Source organism: Mobula birostris, chromosome 14 (assembly GCF_030028105.1).
Source record: "Mobula birostris isolate sMobBir1 chromosome 14, sMobBir1.hap1, whole genome shotgun sequence".
Taxonomy (NCBI): domain Eukaryota; kingdom Metazoa; phylum Chordata; class Chondrichthyes; order Myliobatiformes; family Myliobatidae; genus Mobula; species Mobula birostris.
This window is the reverse complement of record NC_092383.1, coordinates 64,725,031-64,750,671: the sequence shown is the minus strand read 5'-3', so window position 1 is coordinate 64,750,671 and position 25,641 is coordinate 64,725,031. Positions and strand designations below refer to the sequence as shown.

Genomic DNA, 25,641 nt, shown 5'->3' with positions numbered 1-25,641 from the left:
GGAGCTGTTAAGTCCACACTGGTCAAATTTCTACACCAGCCAATGCTAGCAATTGCTTCTGTGATGAGCTATAACTTCCCACTTATGGACTAAATAGGCTTATTTGTGTTTTGTAAGAGGTAAGAAGCTGAAGTTCACATCTGGCTGACCATGCCTGTCAGTCTTAATTCTACTCTTGTGTCTGAAACCATGCAGAACCGTATACTGTAACAGAGCATCGCATAGACTTATTTTGAAAAAATGAAACACATTAGGATAGTTGGTAAAAAGAACAGCTTAGTAGCTAGATGATAAGTTTGTTGGTCGATCTTCTAGTCACCTATGCAGGCTAGTATCTTAGAAACATATGCTCTATCATCAATTATATGTGATTATCTCTATAAGGGTATTAACGGGCTGGAGATAGTTGCATCAACAAATGGAAATTTGCAACCCGCCATAAAATTCCTTTTGGTGGATTAGGATTTGCATTCCATATCTTCATATATATCTAGCAACGGGAGTCTCTTAAATGAGGCATTGTGTCTGAGTCTAATGTAGCTGGCTTACTCATTGATAAATTTTCAAAATTTTAACATCCTGCATTATTTGATGATTATTCAGCTTCCTGAATACGTGTGATCAAGCACCAGTTTGCTTTTTTTTCCAGTAAGAACAAAAGATTTGAAAGAAAGATAAAGGCTATATTTTATGAAATAAATGTCTGTATTGATGCAGTGCATTTGAGTCATCATGTACAGAATTTGATCTCTGTCATTCAACATGAATGCTGGGTTTATTGAATTACTTAGGATTATTCTGTGAGCCATCAATTATTAAATTGTATAAAGCCACTATTCCAGAGCAGAAAAACATGAACTACAGAACTGCCTTGTTTCTGCATTTAAACAATATTAAAATGTTGTAACTAGCAGGATCCAGCTGTCAATTTTCAGACCCAGATTTTTTCTAAAATTCTTTTATGAACTGCATATTTCTAAAGAAAGATATTAGCAAATGTCTCTGCTAGTAATTTAACCTTGTGGAAAAATGTCTCCGCTCTACATTTAAACATCAGTGCAAGTTATGCGTGTACAATTGAGAAGTTTATTTTTCCCCACTAACAGGGCAAGTTGTGAGATTTGTAGATAATGTGTCATGGTGTACAGTGCTTATTCAGAAATTGAATAATTTGAATAAATGTAATTTCTAGCTTTATCTAGAAATTTGCTTGTCAGTTTTGAGCTTTTGCCAACTACCAAGGACCAGTAGACTTAATTGTCTTTATGAGTCTGTGTTGAATTAGCTGTCAGGTAAAGAACCTTGGTTGTTTGTTGGTTTTTGTGTGTAAATTTTCCTTGATTCTATTGTATTTCTTTGTTCTGCAGTGAATCTTGCCAGAAAATAAATCTCAAGGTAGTATATGGTGACATACATGTACTTTGATAATAAATTTACTTTGAACTTTTAAACAAAGACACTTTTGTGTTTATACGTCTTTTATGCCTCTGACGGTGGCAGAGATCTTTACAGCCAATTGTGCAGTTTTAGTGTCATAGAGTTTGAATTTTGAATTCAATTCATCATTCTAATGTACCAGCTAATTTGTACATGAAATGTTACTATAAACAGTAATAACATAATGACCAGAGAACCTTATTTGTAACAATGATGATTAAAGGATAAATGTTGTCCAAGACACCTGGATTCATCATCATCATTATGGGCTGTGTTGTGTGACATGGGTGATCATGATTTTATGACCATAATTGTTCTTGGCAGATTTTTGTGCAGAAGTCGTTTGTCATTGCCTTCTTTTGGGCAGTGTCTTTACAAGACAGGTGAGACCAACCATTAACAATACTCTTCAGAGATTGTCTGCCTGGGATCAGTGGTTGCATAACCAGGACTTGTGATATGCACCAGCTGCTTATATGACCATCCACCACCTGCTCCCATGGCTTAACATGACCGTGATCGGAAGGCTAAGCAGGTGCTACACCTGGCCCAAGGGTGACCTGCAGGCTAGCGGATGGAAGGAGTGCCTTACACCTCCTTTGGTAGAGATGCATCTCTTACTTTCCACCCGACTCCTAGATTATTCAAATAAAAGCAGAAAATTCTGCAAACACTCAGTTGGTCATGTAGTGTCAGGGGCAAGGGTAATGCAAGCTGCCAGCTTGCTTTAACCGTTTCGCATTGAATTGTGCTAGAAGGTTCAGAGGCGTAGATATCGGGTGAGGCCAAAACTGGACTGAATGAAATTCATGTAGTAGTGATTGAGACCAGTAGAAAAAATGGAGAAAAAGAAAAATTGTAATGAAAACAAACCAGGATTAGTGTTCATTACAGTGAAATTGTTCTATGTGATCTCTTTTGCCATCAGTTTATAAGCATGGCCAAATATAGATACAAACATTTATAGATAGATACTTTATTGATCCCAAAGGAAATTACAGTATCACAGTAGCTTTACAAGTGCACAGATATATAGATATTAGAAGAGAAGTAAGAAAGAATAAAAACTAAGTTACCTCAAACAGTCTAACAGGAGGGGTCATCACTCCCTGGCTGAAGGTTGACTTATTATAGCATTTAATGGCTGAGGGTAAGAATGACCTCCATATAGCGCTCTTTAGAGCAGCACAGTTGCCTTCGTCTATTGTTAAAAGTGCTCCTCTGCTCAACCATGGTGGCATACAGAGGATGAGAAACATTGTCCAGAATAGCCAGGATTTTCCTGAGGGCCCCTTGTTTTATGACAGCCTCCATTGTTTCCAGTTTGATTCCTATAACAGAACTAGCCTTTCTAATCAGTTTATTGAGCTTGAGCATCACCCATGTTGATGCCTTTGCCCTAGCACACCACCACATAAAAGGTTGTACTGGCAACAACAGACTGGTAGGACATGTGAAGGAGAGGCCTGTGTACTCCAAGGACCTCAATCTCCTCAGTCTCTGTGTTGGTGTGTATGTTTGACAAACTTGTTATGTCTCATTGAGAAATTAACCAGTAAGATAGCTAAAAGGTACCAAGTGTATGCTTAGCATTTAGATTTGTGGAAGACATTTGATAAGGTGGAACATAGCAGGAAAATGCACAAGATAAGAACTCATGAAGTTGAGAGTTTCACATTGCTTTGGATAGGGAATTGGTGGACAGGCATAAAAGCAAAGCTTTCTGGTAGGTCTGAGAGGTGGTCTCATTAAAATATGAAGGAGCTTGACAGGTAGACGATGGTGGGGGAGCTTAGAGTTGACATGCTACATTCAAGCGGGCACCCATAGAAGTGAGATGGGGAGGAACTTCTCTTAGTGAGCATCTGTTTTTGTAGATTGTCAGGAAGGTTGTCAAAGGCTACAGGATGTTAATTGATTAGGTGGAAAGTTTGACAGAGCAGTGGAAAATGGAATTTAGTCCTGAAAAATCTGAGATGATGTAGACAAGGGTAATGCACAACTCGTGACAGGACAACACATACAGAGTGCTGGAGGAACTCAGCTGGTCAACAGCATCTCTGGTGAGGAATAAGCAGTCGATCTTTCAGGTCACTACTCTTCATCAGAATTGGAAAGGAAGTGGGAGGAGTTGTAGAAGCCAGAATAAGGAGAAGGGACCTCCTCTACTGCCACGATGAGGTCAAGATCAGGTTAGAACGGCAGTCCCTCATATTTCATCTGGGAGCCCTATCTTGATGGCATGTCATTGATTTCACCGACTTCCGGTAATCTCCCCCCCACCTCTTTCCTTTTTCCATTCTTTCTCTGCTCCGCACCTGCCTTGGGGAGTGTTGGTGAATAGAGAGACACTGGGGAATAGCTCAGTGGATCCCTGAAATTGGTAGTGTGGCGGGATCAAGTGGTGAAGAAGATATATGTGATGTCGACATTCTTTAGCCGTGGCACAGAATATAAACATGTCATATTGCAAGTTTATAACACATTGGTTAGGACACACCTGGAGTATTGTGTGCAGTTCTCATTGGAGAGGGTGCAGAGGAATTCACCAGGACGATGCTGCCATTACAGTTATCAAGCGAGACAAATCCAGTAGGCTGGATTTGTTTTCCTAGGGTGGAGAAGGCTGAAGGGTGACCTGATAAAGTGTATAAATTGAGGAGAATAATTTTCTCCCATGGTGGTGGTAGCTAAGACAAGATGAGGGGAAGGAATTTAGAGGGGATCTAAATGGGAATCTTTTCACATGGAATGTGGTTGGTGCCTCTTTAAATGCCAGAAGAAGTTGTGGAGGTGGATATACTCAAGGCATATAAGGAGCATCCGGACAAGGAATAGAAATTACGGATGTCATGTGAGGAAATGGATTAGTGTAGATAATTACAACAGGCCGCACAAACATGGTAGGCTAAAGGGCATGTTTTTTTTGCTATCTGTCTCCACAAATGTAATTCCTTGAGTACAAGTTGTCATGTGGCACAGAAAATCAACTAGTCTCAGTAGTAATTGGTATTACAATGACACTTCAATAAAACTGAAAATGAATATCTAAATCTTGTAAAATCAGAGCTCTAAATATACAGAAGAAATGATTGCTCTCTGTTTGGTGATTTATTCTTTTATGAAAATACTTCAGTTTACTTTCATTAAGAAACTCTCAATTTGAGTTGTTTTAAAATAATCAATTATGTAAGACCAGGAATAAGGTGAAAGGCATATTTTCTCGAGGAAGTTGTATTCATCTTGGCAATATCCTTCCATTATTGTTTAGTCACAGTGGAAGGCTGTTGAATATAAAGTAGACTTTGTATTTGCAAATCTGTTATGTTGGTGAAATATGAAAGATATGAGGACCTAAGAGGAGCTGTTTATTCTGGCAAAGTAGACAAATTGGCAATAGAATATTAACTGCAAACACAAGAAAGTCTGCAGGTGCTGGAAGTCCAGAGCAACACAGACAAAATGCTGGAGGAACTCAGCAGGTCAGGCAGCATCCATGGAAAAGAATAAACAATCAACATTTCAGGCCAAGACCTCTTCTTCAACATATTAAATGGTAGTTTTATGGAGGGAATGTTTCCCAATCATACCCTGCACATTCTGTTTCTTCTGTCAAATGGATATGTCTTCACTTACTTCCATGGTATTGCACTGGTAGCTGTTAATTCCTTTTTGGATTACTCCTGTTTTGGTTATTTGAGATACAATATATAATTATATATCCAACCAGCCTAAGTCCTGTTTACCCAATATCCCTATGGTTGTTAAATCTACCAATACTTGCCTTTAAAAACTTGAAGCCATGAATTCCAATTCTTCAGCTCTCTTGCTCCTCATAAAATCTACGACCTTCTCGAGGTATCCAGCACCCTGGGTTCATTTAATATTTCTTACTTATACTTACTTGTACATCAGCCATTTTCTTCAGCTGAATGCTGGAGAGAATGATGTCAGTTGTAACACTTTACAAGGAAAGTCCTCTAAACCCTCCTACAAATCACTCTAGTATCTCATTCTTTGCTTTGGTCAATTTGTACAAGTTCACTCTTGTGCTGTTGGGAAATATTCCCACTATAAAGCTGCCATTTAATAAACAGTTGCCAAAGATTGAGATTAGATAGCAACATTATTTTCCTAGAATGTGCAATGGTTTCGTGCTATGAATCCTTTTTTAATCATTATGGTAATGTATGAACAAAAATGACTGCATTAGATTTTATTAAGAAATACGAGGGGTGATTGATAAATTCGTGGCCTAAGGTAGAAGGAGTCAATTTTAGAAAACCTGGCACATTTATTTTTCGTACATTTACACACTTAGTCCAGTGGTCGTGGAGCATACGGATCCCTTCTTTGTAGAAGTTGGCGTCTTGGACCTCCAGAAGAGGTCCACAGCAGGGGGGATTGATAAGCTTGTAGCCTAAGGTAGAAGGAGATGAGTTATTAACTTCAAACTTTCTGCATTTTCACTCAAAGAGTTGAACTGCACATGCATGAAACGAGAGCTGTGTAACTCACTTCCTTCTACCTTAAGCCACAAACTTATCAATCACCCCTGCTGTGGAGAGGTCTAGGGGGAGGTCATAGGCAGGTGAGAAGAAATAAGAGGCCAGAGTGGGGAATAGAAAAAAAGGGGAGGGAGAGGGAGTTTTTTTTTACCGGAAGGAGAAATCGATATCCATGCCATCAGGTTGGAGGCCACCTAGACAGAATATAAGATATTGCTCCTCCACCCTGAGTGTGGCCTCATCCTGGCACAAGAGGAGGCCATGGACCAACATGTCAGAATGTGAATGGGATCAGAATTAAATTGTTTGACCATCGGGAAGTTCCGCTTTTGGTGGATGGAACGGAGGAGCTCGATGAAGGTGTCCTCCAATTTACAATGGATCTCACCAAAGTAGAGGAGGCCATATTGGGAGCACCGGACACAATAGACAACCCTAGTAGATTCACAGGTGAAGCGCTGCCTCACCTAGAAGGACTGTTTGGGGCCCTGAATGGAGGTGAGGGCTGAGGTGAATGGACAGGTGTAGCACTTGTGCCACCTGCAGGACTAAGTTCCAGGAGGGATGTTTGGACAAGTGAATCATGGACGGAGAGATTTCTGTGGAAAGCAAAGAGGGAGGGGGTAGGTAAAGATACCTTTGGTGCTAGGGTCCCTTTGGAGATGGCAGAAGTTGCAGAGGATGATGTGTTGGATGCGGAGGCTCATGTGGTGCTAGGTAAGGACAAGAGAATCTCTATCACTGTTAAGGGAATGGGAACGATGGAGGAGATGCGTGAGAGGGCAGCATCAATGACGGAGGAGGGGAAAACCTTGTTCTTTCCAGGATGTAGCTTTCCATTCCAGGAATTCAGAGATGTCCCCCCACATTTTTATTCTGGCATCTTCCACTTTTCTTTCTAGTCCTGAAGAAGGATCTCGGCCTGAAACATCGACTGTTTATTCTTCTCCATAGATGCTGCCTGACCTGCTAAGTTCCTCCAGTATTTTGTGTTGCCTTGGTAACAGTAAGTTTGCCATGGTAGCGCCACTGTTGCGTTATGCCTACAAAATTCATTCTATTGGCATCGGTGAAATGAATTTCAGAGGCACTAAAAACCTGGGAGGATACTGTGCAGAATTGTTCTCTTGGGATGTTTTTCAGTACCTAGAATGTTTGATCTTTGTCCATGTTTGTGATAATGTATCTAATCTAGGATGCAATTATGTTTTAAAAACTGGTTGGTGGAGGAGATATGATGGTGACATTTAAGACACGTTTATATAGGCACAGGCAGAGAAGGAAGGATATACAGTAACCCATGTGCACCCAGATGGGATTAGTTTAAATTGGCATCATGGTTTGCACAGAGAGGATGGCTGAAGATCCTGTTCTTTGTATCTTTAATAAAAATCGCAATGATTCTTTATTTGCACTTGACCGCAGATTATTGATCTTTCTAAATGAAATGCCTTTCTCACATAAATTCTTTCAGAAATAGTTTTATTTCATATGACCTGGATTTTGCTTGAAAGTTGTTTGGGACTTAAGTGCATGCATTGTTTAATGCAGAATACTGAAACTTGGCTGAACCTATAATTCTCTGCAGCAGAGGTCCACCTTGATGAGATTCGCCTGCACTAACAGAAGACTTGTGACTCCAGTGATATCACAGGAGGTTATAGGATCTTGGAAAAGAAAGCAGGAAGGGAAAAAAATATTATTTTATTTAGTTACCTTGTCTTTGCTTCATGCTTTTAGCCAATTATATTTTTAAAAGTTCATGATTAAAATATTTCATTTTTTAATTTAATTCTTCTACAGACTTTATACATCTCTGAATGTCAGAAACATAAGGTTTATTTAAGAATAGAGTTTTGACAGCCAGCATAGCTGAGGGGATGGTTTTTATGTTCATCATAGCTTTCAGGGCCATCTGAGGGTTATGGCTTCATCAGTTCTTGGGGTGATTAGTATTGGAATTAAGCTATTCCAGCTGGATCTGACCTCTTAAAAGTTTTCTTTGTTTTTCAGTTTGGTGGATGATAGGTGTGTTGTCGAGCCAGGAGCTGGAGACCTGGAAAATCCTCCCAAAAAATTTAGAGGTAAATTTGGATCATGGCATATTACTGTATAAATGATAAGGGGTCAGATAATTCATATGTTTTTGGTTTATTTTGGTAACTTAAGCTAGGAGAACAAATAGTATCCAACTTTAAAATATCCTTTGAAACATAAATATTAGCTCTTATAAAATTCTAAAATTTGTTTAGAAGTATTTTTGAATTTATTATTCAGCCTTAAATAAATGGACAATGCTAGTCACAATGTTAAGGCAATAGAAAGTAAGTTTATTCTGCAAATGTTAAGATATATTCCTTGAAACACTTTCTTGCAGGGTGTTATTTTTTTCAGAAAGTAGATCAAAGCTTCCTTTATGTATTTGTTATGTATACATGAAGGGACTAAGATAGATTTCTGCTGAATATATTTAAGATTTATGGTTGCCTAAACTATAGTTTCATTTTTAAATTATTTTTATAATGTTGCCTGAATTGCTGTTTCTAGTGGTTTATGTTCACAAAAAAAATTTTAGCCGTCTGATAACATAATTTTCATGAGGTTGCTCAGGTAGCTTAATAACTCAGCCCTGAGCCTTTGTTTCTGGCCAGTCATAGCTCAGTGTTTCATATTTATTTTCCTGGAATTCAGTCATATGGTTTAATAGCTTTGTGTCCTTTGACTTAATTGATGCCTTTAGCATTTGGAATTCTTTTCTCAATATAACATGCTGAATGGTATTTAGGAAGTAGAGGAATGGTTATTTGTCAAACCTTTACCAGTTCTTTTTTAATTATGATCATCTGAACTCCAATGCTTTGTTGTTCACATAATCTTGTATGTATGCTGCACCCACCACTATCAATCTTGAAGTGTACCACCTAGATTCAGTGTGTCTGTGCTCTGCACAAGAGGGCATTTGTGGTCAAATATCCCTGAAGAGCTGTAGACATCGTCACTCAGGAATAAGTGATATGTGCTGTGCTGATATCATAACGCAAACAGTGATTTCCTGTTGTGGTGCACAAAGTAAATCAGAGGATATGGAAGTTAATGGGCGACAAGTTTCTTTTGTATGGAGGTAAGATGAGGACGGTGTGGTGGAGTTGGTGTGGTCACTTGGTGATATAAGCAAAGTATTAGCTAACTTCATTGTTTTTTATGTTATTTTATGATGAGCTGCTTTTGTACTCTGTACAGTGCTTGTGCAAAGGTCGTAGACATTTTTCGCTAGGGTGCTGAAGACTTCTCCACAGTACTGTATTCATCAACATGAAGCTGAGAGCGAGTTTGTAAATCTGGCGGGAGCAAAAGATGTTGGGAATGGCGAGGGTGGAGAACCATGGGAGAAGTGTGGGACAGGAGGCAGAGAAGGACCGCCGGGGTGGGAGGCAGCTTTGGTGTAGACACACTCAGCCCTGAGGTCATTTGATTCCGAACAAGTGGTTTATTGATCGTTACAGAAATGTCTCTCTGTTGCTTCCTGCTCCCTCTTCTCTCCCTTCCCCTTTTCCCAACCGTGACTCCTCTCTTCCTGCATTCTTCCTACTCTCAGTCCACGACAGGTTTATCATTCACATACAATATGAAATTAGTTATTTTTGCAGTAGTACAATGCAATACATAACATTACTACAGTATATTACCCCTATTAATTTGATACATATTATAAACCTGTATGCTTACTACATTCCATCTCCTTCAAATATCTATCAATATGGATCTCTGACCTTCTCGCTGCTCCTGTACACTCTTTAGACCTGTACCAATTCATCTAAATTGCCTTCCCTTTTCCCTTCCTTATTACAGTTCCCACTTTGCATTAATTTCCATTTATCCTACGCCAGCCTATTTTGCAAACCAATTTACAATCATTGGCTACTTTATTAGATACACCTGTACACCTGCTCGTTAATGCAAATATCTAATCAGCCAGTCATGTGGCAGCAACTCAGAGCATAACAGTATGCTGACAGAGTCCAGAGGTTCATTGTTGTTCAGGTAAACGTCAAAATGGGGGAAAAAAAACAGGAAGAAATATTCTGTGGTCAAAAATGTCTTGTTAATGAGAGAGGTCAGAGAAGAATGGCCAGACTAGTTTAAGCTGGCAGAAAGGTGACAGAAACTCAAATAAACGTGTTACAACAGTGGTTTGCAGAAGAGCACCACTGAATGCACAGCACATTGAACCTTGAAGTGGATGGGCTACAGCAACTGAAAGCCACAAATGTACACTCAATGGCCACTTTATTAGGTACCTGCTGTATTATTTATGTGGATTATCAATTATTTGTAATATAGTACAAATCAAATGATTCAAATGGTTCAATTTACTATCAGAGTGTATACAGTATACAACCTGAAATTCTTACTCTTTACAGACATCCATTAAACGATAAACCCCTTAGACTGAATGATAGAGTCATCAGAACCCCCTGAGCCCCCATTGCACAAGAAGAAGAAGAATTATCGACCCTCTTCCTCCCCTTCCCACCCCCCACTTATGCCAGCAGAAACACCGACCCCTACCATGCAAGTAACAGAAAAAGCCCCCAAAGAGACCTTGATCTAGGGTCCATCAAAAACTTCAGTCCATAGCCCAGCCCAGCACTTTGGTATCTCAAACAAGCTCTCTCTCTCTCTCTATCAAGGAAGAGAGACGTCGCTCCTGCAGCAAGAGCAGAGTCCACAAACTCGCTGTTCCAATGTTACAATCTTCTGTGTCGCTTCTCCAAGCCTCCCCAACTCAGGGACTGACAAGTAGAGAGAGAGATATCACTCGAGTATAGAGGCTTTCTTATAACAGCAGCACACACCGCCTGTAGTCTCAATGTTTCAGTCTCCGACGACATTTCAGTCGGCGAAATTGGTGAGGAACCAGGACATCTTCTTCCTGAAGTTGTATGTCTTCCAGGCCGTGCATCGGTGGAAAAAGTCATTAGGAAGCTAAATGGAATATTAATTTTTATTGCAAAGAGTAGGAGTTTAAAAGTGGAGAAGACAGTGCTATGACTGCGGATGCTGATAAGACCACCTGTGGAGTAACGTCATAGAGCCATAGACAATTACATCACAGAAAAGGCCATTTGGCCCATCCAGTCCATGCCAGACGATTTAAATTGCCTAGTCCCATCGACTTGCACCTGGACCATAGCCCTCCCTATCCCTCCCATTCATATACCTATCCAAACTTCTCTTAAGCATTGAAATCAAAATCACATCTAACACCTGAGCCGGCAGCTCCTTCCACAATCTCACTAGCCTTTGAGTGAAGAAGTTTCCCCTCATGTTCCCCTAAAATGTTTCACCTTTCACATTTAACCCATGACCTCTAGTTGTAGTCTCACCTTACCTCAGTAAAGAAAGCATTTGAGGAATTGTTTCACAGGTTGGGCCTGTGCTCATTTTTGAATATATTCAAAGCTGAGATAAGCAGATGTGCAATCTATTGGGGAACAAGAATGGTGGTGAAAGATCAGACAAATAGAACTGACGTCAAGATCAGATTCGCTGTGATCTTACTGAATGATGAAGCAGGCTTGAGGGGGCCACATGGCTACTCCCAATTCTATTCCTTTATGATGTTACAGTTTCATGAAAAGCAACCATTTATCAAGACTTTCTGTTCTTAACCAATTATAATAGCCATTTATCCAAAGTGATACTTCCCTTTCTGTTCCATGAACTTCAGTTAAGTTCATCAGTGTTTTATGTGGTACTTCATCAAATACTTTCTCAAAATTCATGCAAATTGCACCCACTGGTATCCCTTCATTGTCCTTCTACGTTATTTTGACAGAAACATCAATTAAATTAGACAGACACCATCTGCCTTCTGTAAATCCATGTTGGCATGTGTTAGAATTAACTAAGTTTCTTGTTATTAATATTTCTGAACACTGTTTTAAATTGAGTGGTCTACTTATTGGAAGTGTTGTAATATTCTTGTTTAGCTTTTTCATTATTTGCACATCAAACTGTGTATATCTTGAACCAATAACAGCTGTACACAGAATACTCACCTCTGCAGGGTAGATTCCAAGCTAGAGCCTAAAAAAGGTAAATAACTCTGCTGGTTGGGTAACAGTGATGTCACACTGTCAAGCTGCTGTTTTATGCAACCATGCAAACCTGGCAAAATGTGGGGAAAGACCTCATCTGTGATATATTTCGAAGGCGCTGAATCCCTAGTTAATAGAAACAGTAATATTTTATTGAGTAATAATATTATAATGATAGCGTAACATTACTGCAGCGTCAGTGACCCAAGTCCAGTTCTGCTGTTGTCTGTAAAGTGTTTGCACGTTTTCCCTGTGACCACATGTGTTTCTTCTGGTGGCTCCAGTTTCCTCTCACATTCCAAAGAAGTACAGGTTAGTTGATTAATTGGTCACATGGGGGTAATTGGCCAGTGCAGGTCTTTTACTGTGTTGTATCTCTAAATAGAATAAAAGTAAAATATGTAACTGTTGAACAAGCTAGTGCTCAGCAAGGGTTACTGAGCATCAAAAATCATTTGTGCATAATGAACAGAAAGTATAAATCTTAAAGAGAAAGCCTAGAGAATAAAGTAACTTGATTCTAACAACCTTTCATTTGGCTATTGGAACATGGGCTGTGTAATTTTTGTTTTTTATTGCTTTTGGAAGCATTGCTTAAAGTATTCACTGTTAGCTGTTCAATAACAACACTTTTTACCTTTCTCTAACTTTTATCTCTGTGGTTGTTGTACCATTTGCTGCAACATCAAAGCTGAGTTTTGGGCTGAATTATCTTGTGACAGTCAATTCCCCTCGAGGTAAAGATCGTACAATAATATCTAAGAACCCTTTCTTCTTCGGGATGAAGTATGAATTGTTTCAATGCTTGTCTTGTGGGTTCTGATTTAGCACATAAGGGTGGTGGGAACTGTAGGCTCTTCTACAATGGAGAAAGAGTGGTCTGAAAGGACAGACTTAAGTGCTTCCTGACTTTGAGTGGTTATAAGTCAGGTTATTGTATTTCTTCAAGGACACTTTGAGCACATATTTGAGTCTTACCCACTGTTCACCTGGCAGCGTCCTTCCATGATGAATCTCAGCCTAGAATGTTTCAGGAGTTTGGTGCTGAGAATGCAAAAGATGAAATCTCTCATCGTCGCTGGCCAAGTGTGATGTGAGTATCAATAGTCATAGTCATAGCCATAGTCATGCTTTGTTGATCCCAAGGGAAATTGGTTTTTGTTACAGTTGCACCATAAATAATTAAATAGTAATATGTAAATTGTGCCAGGAAATAAGTCCAGGACCAGCCTATTGGCTCAGGGTGTCTGACCCTCCAAGGGAGGAGTTGTAAAGTTTGATGGCCACAGGCAGGAATGACTTCCTCTGACGCTCAGTTTTGCATCTCGGTGGAATGAGTCTCTGGCTGAATGTACTCCTGTGCCCACCCAGTACATTATGTAGTGGATGGGAGACATTGTCCAAGATGGCATGCAACTTGGACAGCATCCTCTTTTTGGACACCACCGTGAGAGAGTCCAGTTCCATCCCTACAACATCACCGGCCTTATGAATGAGTTTGTTGATTCTGCTGGTGTCTGCTACCCTCAGCTTGCTGCCCCAGCACACAACAGCAAACATGATAGCACTGGCCACCACAGACTCGTAGAACATCCTCAGCATCGTCCGACAGATGTTAAAGGACCTCAGTCTCCTCAAGAAATAGAGATGGCTCTGACCCTTCTTGTAGACAGCGTCAGTGTTCTTTGACCAGTCCAGTTTATTGTCAATTCGTATCCTCAGGTATTTGTAATCCTCCACCATGTCCACACTGACCCCCATGATGGAAACAGGGGTCACCGGAGCCTTAGCCCTCCTCAGGTCCACCACCAGCTCCTTAGTCTTTTTCACATTAAGCTGCAGATAATTCTGCTCACACCATGTCTACCGTAGCCCTGTACTCAGCCTCATCACCCAATGCTGTGGATGTTGGTACAAGAGAAGCCACTGATGTTGGTTTGCTTATGCTACTGCTGAAGCCAAATATAAATCAGGCTTCTTTAGCTTATGATCAGGGATAAAGCTATTCCTGACTGGTACAGACATCCCACCCTGCAAAAGCTCATTTCAGGGAGGTAGCACCATCAATTTGCAGAAGTCTTCCGGAATTTCTGGGTGAGGTGGGATGTCTGCAATAGAATAGCTCCTTAGCAGCTAGCCAGCTAGTTTAAATAACGTTAGCTATGCTAATGAACGAATGACACCTGTTAAACTCACCTCAACATGTCTTTTACAGTCTAACCCACCATGGGCAATAGAAAAGTCACTGTTGCAAACAGTGCAGCGAGCAACACTGTCATTATTTTTGACTCCTATTAGGCAGGGGTACACTTTAGGGTAGTCTGGGGTGACGTACATTTTATATTTTCTTTTTTTGGAACATTCTCCCATGGCGGGCTCTCTCTCTCTCTCTCTCTCTCTCCCTCTCTTCTCTCTCTCTCTCTCTCTCCCTCTCTTCTCTCTCTCTCTCTCTCTCTCTCTCTCTCTCTCTCGCACATGCTCGCTCTTTCACTCTCTCGGTCACTCTCTCACTCTCTCTCACGCTCTCTCTTGCTCTCTCTCTCTCTCTCTCGCGCTGTCTCGCTCGCTCGCTCGCTCTCAAAAATATTGCGGGATATTGTATATAATTTGCGGGCATCAGGGAGCCACTATTAATATGCGGGAGACTCCCGGAACTTCCGGGAGAGGTGGGATGTCTGCTGGTATCAATGAGCTATTTCTCCCATATACTCTATACAGTATCCTTAATGCATAGCTATTTAATTCATATCCGTATTATTTATATTAAGTATCTCCATGGACGTGCCTTCTATGCTTTAACAGTTTATATTTCTCTAACCAAAAACACTTCCCCTTTTATTTCTCCCTATTTCTCAGCTGATTTTCCAAGAATAGAAACAACCTTTGAATGGCTTCATTGGTTTTAAAAGCCTAACGTGGAATCTGAGCTCATAGTTATTCCTGTGCAAACAGCTCCAATTCAAAATTTCATTCATGTGTAGGAGCCGAAAATTCCTGCTGTGACTGGCTGACTGCTCTAAAGGTAAAATTACTTGTTAGGGTGGGGCAGGAAGTAACACAGCTGCTGAAAGAAGGTCATATAAATTTTGTCAGTTGTATTCTTTGGAGAATGTGATTAGCATTACAAGATTTTGATTGAATGCTGTCAAACTTGAACAACTTTCTGCATTCCAAAATTTTACCAATAGAGAAAATATAAGCTTTATTTTTGCAAGGTGAATGTTTTATTGAGATAGATGAAATTAACAACTGTATTACATTAAAATCAAGCTATATTCATTGTAAAACAGTGACCGACATGAGACAGTAGCTCTGTTTCCCTCTCTACTGTTGGCTGGGTCAAAATATATTTTCCAGCATTTTCTATTGAAATTTCAAATCAAAGTAATGCTGCATTTTGCTTTTGTATTACACTCTGTTGTCTGTAGTATCTAGAAATTATTTATATGCAGTAGTATATTTCTTTGTGTGCAGTAGTGTCACAAGTCACTTCACAGTACTTTAAACAAAATTTCACAAATATGGAAACATAATAACAGATTATATAAAATTTGGTGAAAGAGCTAGAATTTAAGGAATATAATTGTGGAATAAAGTGAAAAAGCAGTTTGGGAAATTCCAGAGTTCAGGATTTAGACAGGAACCGTTGTACCTCTGCATCAGTATCCAGCAAGAATTAGTAGTCTGAGTGACCAGCATTCAGTGAATAGCTGTCAAAGTGGCTTCAAGCTATCACTAACATGCACTTATTTAAACCAGGACAACATTTATTCAAGCTCTTTCAACTAACAATGTGTTATACACTATTGGCCATAAACTTTGCCAGGTTTTGTAAAGATGAGTTAGAGTTGTTCCCAGATCAATGTTCATTCATCGTGTCCTTGGCTACCACGATATCAAAGAAGGAAGCAACATTTTTTTTCCTGTTCTATTTTCCTGCATTTTGTTATTTACCAATGGTGGTTACAAGTTGTGAAGGTTGGTTGTGTTGATTACTTTCCCCAAATAACCATGTTAAAGGCAATCTCAGGAAGTGATTTTTGGAATTGTCAGCTCGTGGACCAACCCTGTTCTCTGTTAATGTCCCAGACTGAACACTTTGTAAGTGTAGTGTGACTATGATTGGAAACAGATGTAGTTTTCTATTATGAAATAGAGACATTTTGAGGTTTGCATTATTACCTTTCAGGTTAAGCTGGACAAATTTATCACTGATATGTTATGTACCAGAAAGGGACTTAATGAAGTTCCATTCATCATAAACCAATTTGGCATGAACTTTTACTTATTGAGATACAGCACGGAATAGGCCCTTCTGGATCTTTGAGCTGTGCCGCCCAGCACCCCCTGGTTTAACCCTAGCCCAATCACAGGACGATTTACAATGACCAACTAACCTACCAACCAGTACGTCTTTGGACTGAGGGAGGAAACTGGAGCACCTGGAGGAAACTCACACGGTTCTTACATGCATTGGTGGGAATTGAACCCAGATCGACTGTAACCTAAGGTGTTGTGTTACCACTATGCTGTGCTTGAAAGACATTGTTGTGTATTACTACTTATATCAGTGCTGAAATGTACTTTGGGCATGTCTGGCAATATGGTCTCTCCACTTGCAAAGACTGGATGCAAACATTTGGCAGTGAAATATCTGGCTGCCAATGTCATTGGCAGAAATGTATCCATACCTCTACAAGTGGAGGACAAATAGCAGGGCAGAAATTGCAGTGCATGAGGCTTAAAGTGCTGTGAATGACACAATTTGGGACAGCTCAATGGTGCAGTAATTAGTGCTGCTGTCACCCAGTTCCAGGGATCTGAGTTTCATTCTGACCTTGGATGCTGTCTATGTTGATCATTCATGATCTCCTATGACCACTAAAGGGATTACTCTGAGGGGGACATACCACATATTCCATTTCTGCAGCTGATAATCTCTGAATATTGATTCTTTTTTCAATTTTGGGTAACACACATCCCATCTGTTCCTTTTCCTCTCCTATAGTTGATCTTTTGTCCTTCTTTTCACCTTCTCTCTCCCTCCACAAACTGGTTCCTATTTGGCATGGACCGATCTTTAGCTTTAATTCCGTTCAGTAATATTTCTGAACCACACTTTGGGCACAGGGAGTAAGGAAGACTTTTCATGTAATTGTGGTAATCACGACAAAGGTGAACTGCTGATGTCAGTGTTGACATTGCGGTTAATCATTCCTCCAGTTCTTGTGATTACTCTTCCTTTTAAATGACGTCATATGGTGAATCATCCTGCTGCCCAATAAGCTTTAGTTCAAGAGCCCTGTTTCTCTTGTTCTCGTCTAACTCCTCTGTCATTCTTCAATGGAACTCATTACTCTATGCCATCATTTCCTATTCACCCACCAGTGGAAATAATATTTCATAATTTACTCACAATGACATCTGAAGTCTGTATGTCCCTTTTGTTGTCAACATCTCTCAGAGCCACTCTTAATCACTGTTGCTGCCCACAGTCATGTAGATTTCGATCCCCACATCCACTGTATTCTCAAGTGTTTCTCCCTCTTGAACCCCATTGACTGACCACAAGACAATTAGATATAGGAGCAGATTTAGGCCACTTAGCCCCATCAGATCTGCTCCATGGCGGAATTGTTTTCTTCCTTAACACCATTCTGCCGCCTTCTCCCCGTAACCTTAGACACTGTTACTAATCAAGAACCTATCAACATTCGCTTTAAATATACCCAACGACTTGGCCACTACAGCTGTCTAAGGCAATGAATTTCACTACCCTCTGGCTAAAGAAATTGCTCCCCGTCTCTGTTCTAAAGGGACATTCGTGTATTCTGAGGCTGTGCACTCTGGCCCTAGACTCCCCCACTAAAGGAAACCACCCCTCCACGTTCTCACTGTACAGGCCTTCCAACATTTGGTACATTTGGTTCAAAGAAATTCTCCCCTCATTCTTCTGTGTGTACAGGCTTAAAGCCATCAAATGCTCCTCATGTGTTAAACATTTAATTCCTGGATTCATTCTTGTAAACCTCTCCAATGCCAGCAAATCCTTTCTCAGATAAGGGGTCCAAAACTGCTCACAGTACGCCAAATGTGCTCTGACCAATGCCTTTACTTTTAATCATCTCAAGTTTATTGTTATTTAACAATATACATGCACTGGATATAACATATATAACCATATAATGTATACTGTATCGAAATGAGATAATGTTTCTCCAAACCTAGGTGTAAAGCACAGTAGTACACAACATTTAGTCCATGTTTTTATATTCTAATCCTTTAGAAATAAATGCAAATATTGCATTTGCCTTCCTTACTACTGTTTCAACCTGCAAGTGAACATTTCGGGAATCCTGCCCTAATATTCCCAAGTCCCTTTGCATCTCCAATTTCTGAATTTGCTCCCTGTTTAGAAAATAATCTACACCTTTATTCCTTGTGCCAATGTGCTGCCTGATATACTTCTTTACACACTATTCCATCTGTCACTCCTTTGCTCATTGCCCTAATCTGTCCAAGTGCTTCTTGCTTCCTCAACACTACCTGCTCTCCACCTGTCTTTGTGCTACCAGCAAACCTGGCCACAAATCTGTCAGTTTTGTCATCCATTATTAACATGTAAAATGGAAAGTAGCAGACCCAATATTGACGTCCACGGGACACCACTAGTTACTGACAGTCACCCAGAAAAGGCCCCTTTTATTCCCATTCTTTGCCTTCTGCAGTCAGCCCATCTTCACTCTGCCTGACCCATGATTATTCTAAATGTCGGATCATTTCTCACAAAATCTGCAACTCTGGCTCTCTTTCTCGGTCTTATTCTTCTGTTGATCTCACGAATCATTATTTCCCTCTTTCCTCCTGTAAAGTCAGCCCTCCATCTCACTCTATCACCTCATTTTCTGTCAGTCATTTACCACTCCTCAGTCTTCTTGCACTCTACACACCTTCTTGTGAGATACTGTATCATTTAACGCTAGATTTTATTGGAGCGGAGTGAGGTACTAATTTAATTTAAGTGAGTAAATTATCTCAGGAACATTGAATATTATTAGGGCGGTACAGCTTCATCTGAATACTAGTTAGACACAGGTTGAAGTAATCCTGGTCAGTGGAAGAATGTGATTGTACCGTACAGTGCAGAGGAGATCGACAAATGAGTGGCCAGATCAGAAATGCTATGAGGTAAGATTGAATAAACCTGAGGTAATTTTCTTTGGAACAAAGAAAACTGAAGGGAGACTTACAGTACTATATATAGGCATCCGTTAGTCTCATGAGACCATGGATTTGTGCCTTAGAAGGTTTCCAGGGCGCAGGCCTGGGCAAGGTTGTATGGAAGACCAGCAGTTGCCCACGCTGCAAGTCTCCACTCTCCACGCCACTGATGTTGTCCAAGGGAAGGGCATTAGGACCCATACGGCTTGGCACCGGTGTTGTCGCAGAGCAACGTGTGGTTAAGTGCCGTACTCAAGGACACACACACTGCCTCAGCCAAGGCTCGAACTAGCGACCTTCAATTCACTAGACGAACGCCTTAACCACTTGGCCACGCTCCAAAACTAAGAGACTTACAGTAAGTGAGGCATATTGGGGTAAATAGGCATGAACTGACTTTCCTTTGTAGATGGGTCATCGTTCATGGGGCATAGATGTTAAGTACATGGTAAAAGGACAAGGTGGGTAATAGGGAACAAGGGTGATAGGGTTGTGGAAACATCTGCTAGGAAAGGGCATGGAGGTAGGAGCCTCCTACAGCTTTAAACAGATGCTTGAATAGCTCCAGGTCAGGAGCTACAAGGTGGAAAGTAATTAGGTGACTCATTCTCTCTATATTGTAAAATTTTAAAAAAGTACCCAAAAAAAATAACTGTGGGTAGCACAGAATTGTTGTGTGAACGAGAATTAAAATTTTGCAAAAAATGTATAGAATGCATTGCAACCTTCACAGCAGTGTAAACTGCTTTTGCTGTGGAAATCCTATGGTGGTTTTAAATGCCAATTTTATAGTGGAAAAGTCTATTATTCTTGGAGGATGATTGCAAAATGAACCAAGTTGATGAAGCAATTTTAAGTAAACAATTCAGTCTCAAAGACTTCAGGTGTCTTAAAATCTTCACCTGAATTGCTTTGGTCCATGCATTTCGTGTGGATCCAAAATAATACTGCACACTCACCAGCCATCAGACCATTCTAAAATGGAAGTTGTTTTCCTTGCCGGTACTAGAATGGCAGGTCTACAGTTTATCCTCTTTCCAAGCATGGTAGGCATGCTGTACTCGCACTGAAATAGGTGGCAACAATTGCATGCTGCCCCCAGCCCACCCTTGGGTGTGCTGGTTGTTGTGGAAATGCCACATTTCACTGTACGTTTCGATGTACATATGATAAATAAATCTGGATCTGAGTCTGCTTTTTCTCTTAATTGGACACCATATTGTCATCTTTGTTCAATTAAGTTACCAATATGCAGCAAGAAAAATACACATTTCAACAGGAGAGGGATTTATCTGAGATGAGCATGTTGACACTACTTGCGCCTGGTGTGCTAATGGCTAAGTTACTGAACTTCATTCTGGAAGCCTGGACAATTGTTCCAAAGACAGAATTCAAATCTCATTGGGGCACCTGACAAATTTAAACTTGCATTTAAATAAATCTGGAATAAAAATATCATGAAACAATTAAATTATTGTAGAGTCCCATCTGCTTCATTAATATCCTTTAGGAAAGGAAATATGTATTCCATACTGGTCTGCCTAAACATGACTCCAGACTCTTTCGATTGATTCTAATTTACTGTGAAACAAGACAAGGCCAACATTTGCTGGTACTGCCAATGGTGCACACTTCATAGGAAAGAATAAAAGAACAGAACATTCTCAGAATAATCTCAGGCATCTGCTGGAGTTTATTTGATATCTGACAGATGTCGAATGGAATATGAAAAGGCCAGAAGTGGACAACTATGTTGAATCTCAGATAGCGTTTCCTCTATATACCAGCCACTGGGGTAGTTTCAACATCTTAAACAAACAATTGCTAAATATTCCAAACTCTTTGTTTTTAATCTGTACATTTCTTTGTTGCCAATTGAAGGTTATCTGCCAACCAGTTAAATAATGCACGTAAGATATTGTTCTACTTTTTAAGAAGAACAGGGGAACTTCTAAACCAATGAAATACTATGTTGTGCACCAAGACACATAGAGAGAGAAACTTCAGGGTACACATTTATTGTGGTTTTTAACCACCCACAGGCTCATACACAAATGATGGACTTCGCGATGCACTGGACTTTGGGGCTTACAAACCTTCACCATATGATTGGTATTGCATAGATGTTAATGCTTTTATTTCAGGGGTAGGTGATCAGGTTGGATTGAAAGAGGAATAATTGCTCCGAATTGGGATTTGATTTTATTTAAATCTTATATCCATCCCACAACGTGAGGGAGTAAAATCTTTCTGTTATGACGCCATCACAATGTACAGACATGTGAATTTATAAGTCTAATGACTTGTAGAAAGAAGCTGTCCTGTAGCCTTCTGGTCCTGGCTTTAATGCTGTGGTACCATTTGCTGGAAAGAAGCAGCTGAAGCAGTTTATGGTTTGGGTGACTGGTGTCCCTGTTGATCTTAATTGGGATATGGTGAGTGGAGTGAGTGTAGACAATGGGAGTACTGCTGAAGAATTCAGAGGGAGTTTTCAGACCTCCGGAGCTCTATTTCCAGAGCTAAGCAGTTGAGCAGGGAGTTGAGAGATTAAATGCTTGAGAGGTAAATTTTAGAAGGGAAGGTCAAAACACGGGGCTGGGGTAGTAGATTACAGTGAAAACTTAACTCTACTTGGTTACTTTTTTCTTAGAGATGACCACTGATAGTACTGACCAGCTCTGTGGCAAGCTAAAGTTTACAAGGGATAAAAACAGACCCTTAATCCCTTCATTTATGATTGCAACTGACTTTAGATGTGGGTAAATAATGCTCATGGACAGTTGTTCTTCACTAAGATGGCATCCTCATTCTTGTTGCAAGTGCGTAGGTGCATCCTGGATGCCATTTTAAGTGATATAAGTGGTGACAGGTCCGATTTCAACCCTTAGATTGTAAAGAAATAATGGTATTCAAGGTAATCTCTACTAAACTGTAAGTTCACAATGCATACAGGGTACCATTTTGCTCTGCCCATCCACCACCCTGACCAATAACTCCCTCCACCATTGGTATTCGATGGCTGCAGTGTGAAGCATTCGCCAAAATGCTCTGGGGGTAGCTCTCCAGGCATTTTCAACAGCACCTCTCAAGCCTGTGACCTCCAGCATCAGGAGGATGAGAGGCAGCAGGCAAGTGAGGATTGATAATCTGCAGGTGCTTCTCCACGTTGCGCATTGGCAGATTATGTCATTGGCACTTGGGCCAAATCCTGGAAGAGCACAGTGGGAGTAACTTCACCAGAAGGACTGCAGAAATAGACAAAGATGACTCGCCCTTTCAAATGGCACTTAGCTGCTCTTGCTGCCTTTGCTCCAGATCCTGGGAATGGAATATACAGTATTCATATTAAGGATATTGAACCAGTAGAGAAGGTTCAGTACCAACAAAATTCAATAGTGATTGTTTGAGGGCAGACAACTCTAGCTAAAAATATAGGTCTTTTTAAAATGGAACGATGAAGGTTAAAGGGCAATTTGATTGAGATATTTAAACTGGGGGAATTTCTGTAGAGTAGGTTGATAAAGATTACTTATCGTGACTTAACTTCAAAGCAGAAATTATGGATATTAGACTGGACACGAGAATTTGAATTGAAATCAGAACAATTTTACACAGCGTTGTAATGGTATGAAATTTGTTCTTGGAGCTGGTGAATGAAGCAGACAACAGATTAGATGTGCAACTGAAGGGATAAAGAATAAGAGGGAACATTTGGGTTTAGAAATCCTACATATGCAGGCGTATGCCCTGACTCAGAGTCATTGTCCTGAACGTTTGTTCCCAAATAATGAATTTTACGCAGTTTTGAGATGAAGATGTTGAATAATATCATCATGGCTATCCTAATTCATTTTTCTTTCTCTTTGTGGAAAATTAGTTAAACGCTCTGAAAGACTGAGTCAGAGGGCAACAAACCTTTTAATTAAGAAACAGTTTAACACAATGAGTTATGTATTCCTTAGCATGGGAATAAAACATAAAAGTTATTTTCTCTGAAAAAAATCTCTCCAAACATATCTGTATAACTTTGAAGTCTATAAAGGATTGCACAAATGCTCAAAATCATGAGTAACACACACAAACAATGGTGGAGGAACTCAACAGATCATGCAGCACCTTTGGAGGGAAATGGACAGTCGATATTCAGGTTGAGGCTCTTCAGTAGATGGAACAGTTTTATTTCCCTCCATAGATGCTGCCTGACCTGTTGAGTTCCTCCACCATTTTTTGTGTGTGTTACTCATGATTTGGTGTGTGTTATTGTATGACTTCAAACTAGCTTAAGTTTCTTGATGAGCTGCCACATTCAGTTTTTAAGACTAGATAAGATTTTTTAAATTTGCCTGAGGGGTATTGTTAAATGAGTATTTTCACACTCAGTGAGCAGCAATCTCTATTTTCATTGTTGCTGGTGTGAAAACTCTCTCATTAGAGGCACTAAAACAAACTCTTCAGCCCAACTCATCCATGCTGGCACATGTCCTTACCTGAGGTAGTCTCATTTGCCTATGATGGCCCATATCCCTCAATCCCTTTCCTATCCATTTATCTGTCCAAAATGCTTTCAAATGCTTCCTCTAAAGCTTCCCCTAAAGCTTCCTCTGCCAGCTTGTTCCACATACCCAGCGTCCTCAATGCAAAAAAACTTGTTCCTCAAGTAGCCAATAAATTTTTCCCCTCTGACCTTAAACTTCTGCCCTCCTGGTTTTAGACATTCCTACCCTGGGGGGAAAAAAGCCTGTGACCATCCATCTTGGCTATGCCCTTCATAATTTTATATACGTCTATAAGGTCACCCCTCAGTCTCCTAATCTCCAGACAAACAAGCTGATCTAAGGACTGAGAAAGTGTCTTTGGCCTGAAGCATTAACTCTCTTGCTCTGCTCGTTGATGCAGCCAGGGTTGCTGAGTGATTTTCATCATTTTTGTTTTTATTTCAGATAAAGAAATTTCTAAAAATTTTCATGCTTTTCTTCTTAATCATTGAAGTGACATATTTCATCCGTGTATAATGGGTGACCAATCTGATAGTCCTAACCCCATTCTGCATTACAGTCTGAGATGACTTTTTAAAGTTTGACTTCCCATATGGCAATTTAAGTAAAAGTAATGCTCGCTTAACACTTGACTCTAGCATAAACCAGTCAAAAGAAATCTGCTGTCCAATTGAATCATGTTGTTCATTTGCATTTGGATCTTGCACATAACTTATTGCATCCTTACCTTAAAGATTTTGTGCAAAATGTCCTCTGAGGTGCAGAAGGAGGCTCTTCAAACAATGAATTTGTTTTGGCTCTTTGGTAGAGCAATAGAATTAGTCCCATTCCCCTGCTATTTCCCCACAGGCCTACAATTCATCATTCCCTTCAAATGTTTATACAATTCAAGTTAGAAATTTACTGTGGAAATTGGTTTACACCATCTTTTACTCACAGAGCCTTCCAGATCACAGCTTGCATCAACACTTCTGTCACTGCAAACAGTTTATCATTTATTCTTTGATAACTATTCATGATTCTAAGTACTTAAATATAGCTTCCTGGTACTTGTTCCTATCATTCAGGAGACTCACTAAATAATTCTGGAGGTTTCTGTTTGGGTAAAGAATGCAGGATGGTCATCTATTGCTGGTGTCTGCTACTTCAGTTAATTTGGATGTGAACCTGCACAGGGATGAGCAAGGTATTTGAGCTGACATCCTATTATAGTGTACTGTGCCCACTGCGGTGTACAGAGCTGCAAGCAATTATATAAGATTTATTATACATCTGCTGGCATGTTAGGGTTGTACAATGACAAATATGCTCTTCATATCACTCTGTAAGTATCTTTACTCCACATCTAATCAGGATACCATCAGGGGTGGTGCATGAACAATACTTAGAAGCCAAGTTCAGAATTGGATCTGTTGCTTTCAAACCTGTTGTTGGGCCAGGAATATTGTTAATGCCTCCTTCAAAGTTCAAAAGTTCAAAGTATGTTTATTATCAAAGTACATATGTCACTGTATACAATTCTGAGATTCATTTTCTTGCAAGCATACTCAATAAATCTATAGGATAATAGCCATAACAGAATCAACTAGGGCTTTCAACCAGTGTGCAGAGGACAACAAACTGCAAAAAAAGAAATAATAGTAATAAATAAATAACATGTGATGTAGAGTGCCTCAAAGTGAGTCTATTTGTTTCAGTGATGGGGCAAGTGAAACTGAGTGAAGTTATCTCCTGTGGTTCAAGAGCCTGATGGTTGAGGGTTAGTAACTTCGTGAACCTGCTGATGTGGGTGCTGAGGCTCCTGCACCTTTTTCTTGATGGAAGTAGCTAGAAGAGAACTTGTCCTGGATGGTAGGGGCCCCTGATGGTGGATGCTGC

General features: G+C 40.1%; 1 protein-coding gene across 3 annotated transcripts in view; it reads left to right on the top strand.

Moving 5' to 3' along the window:
• Positions 1-25,641, top strand: part of itpr3 (inositol 1,4,5-trisphosphate receptor, type 3) — a 299,458-nt gene that overhangs the window by 11,809 nt on the left and 262,008 nt on the right. For all 3 annotated transcript variants that reach the window (XM_072278612.1, XM_072278613.1, XM_072278611.1), the window contains exon 2: positions 7,959-8,029. In XM_072278612.1, coding sequence (XP_072134713.1) covers positions 7,959-8,029 — 71 coding nt within the window. The remainder of the gene's footprint in view (positions 1-7,958; positions 8,030-25,641) is intronic.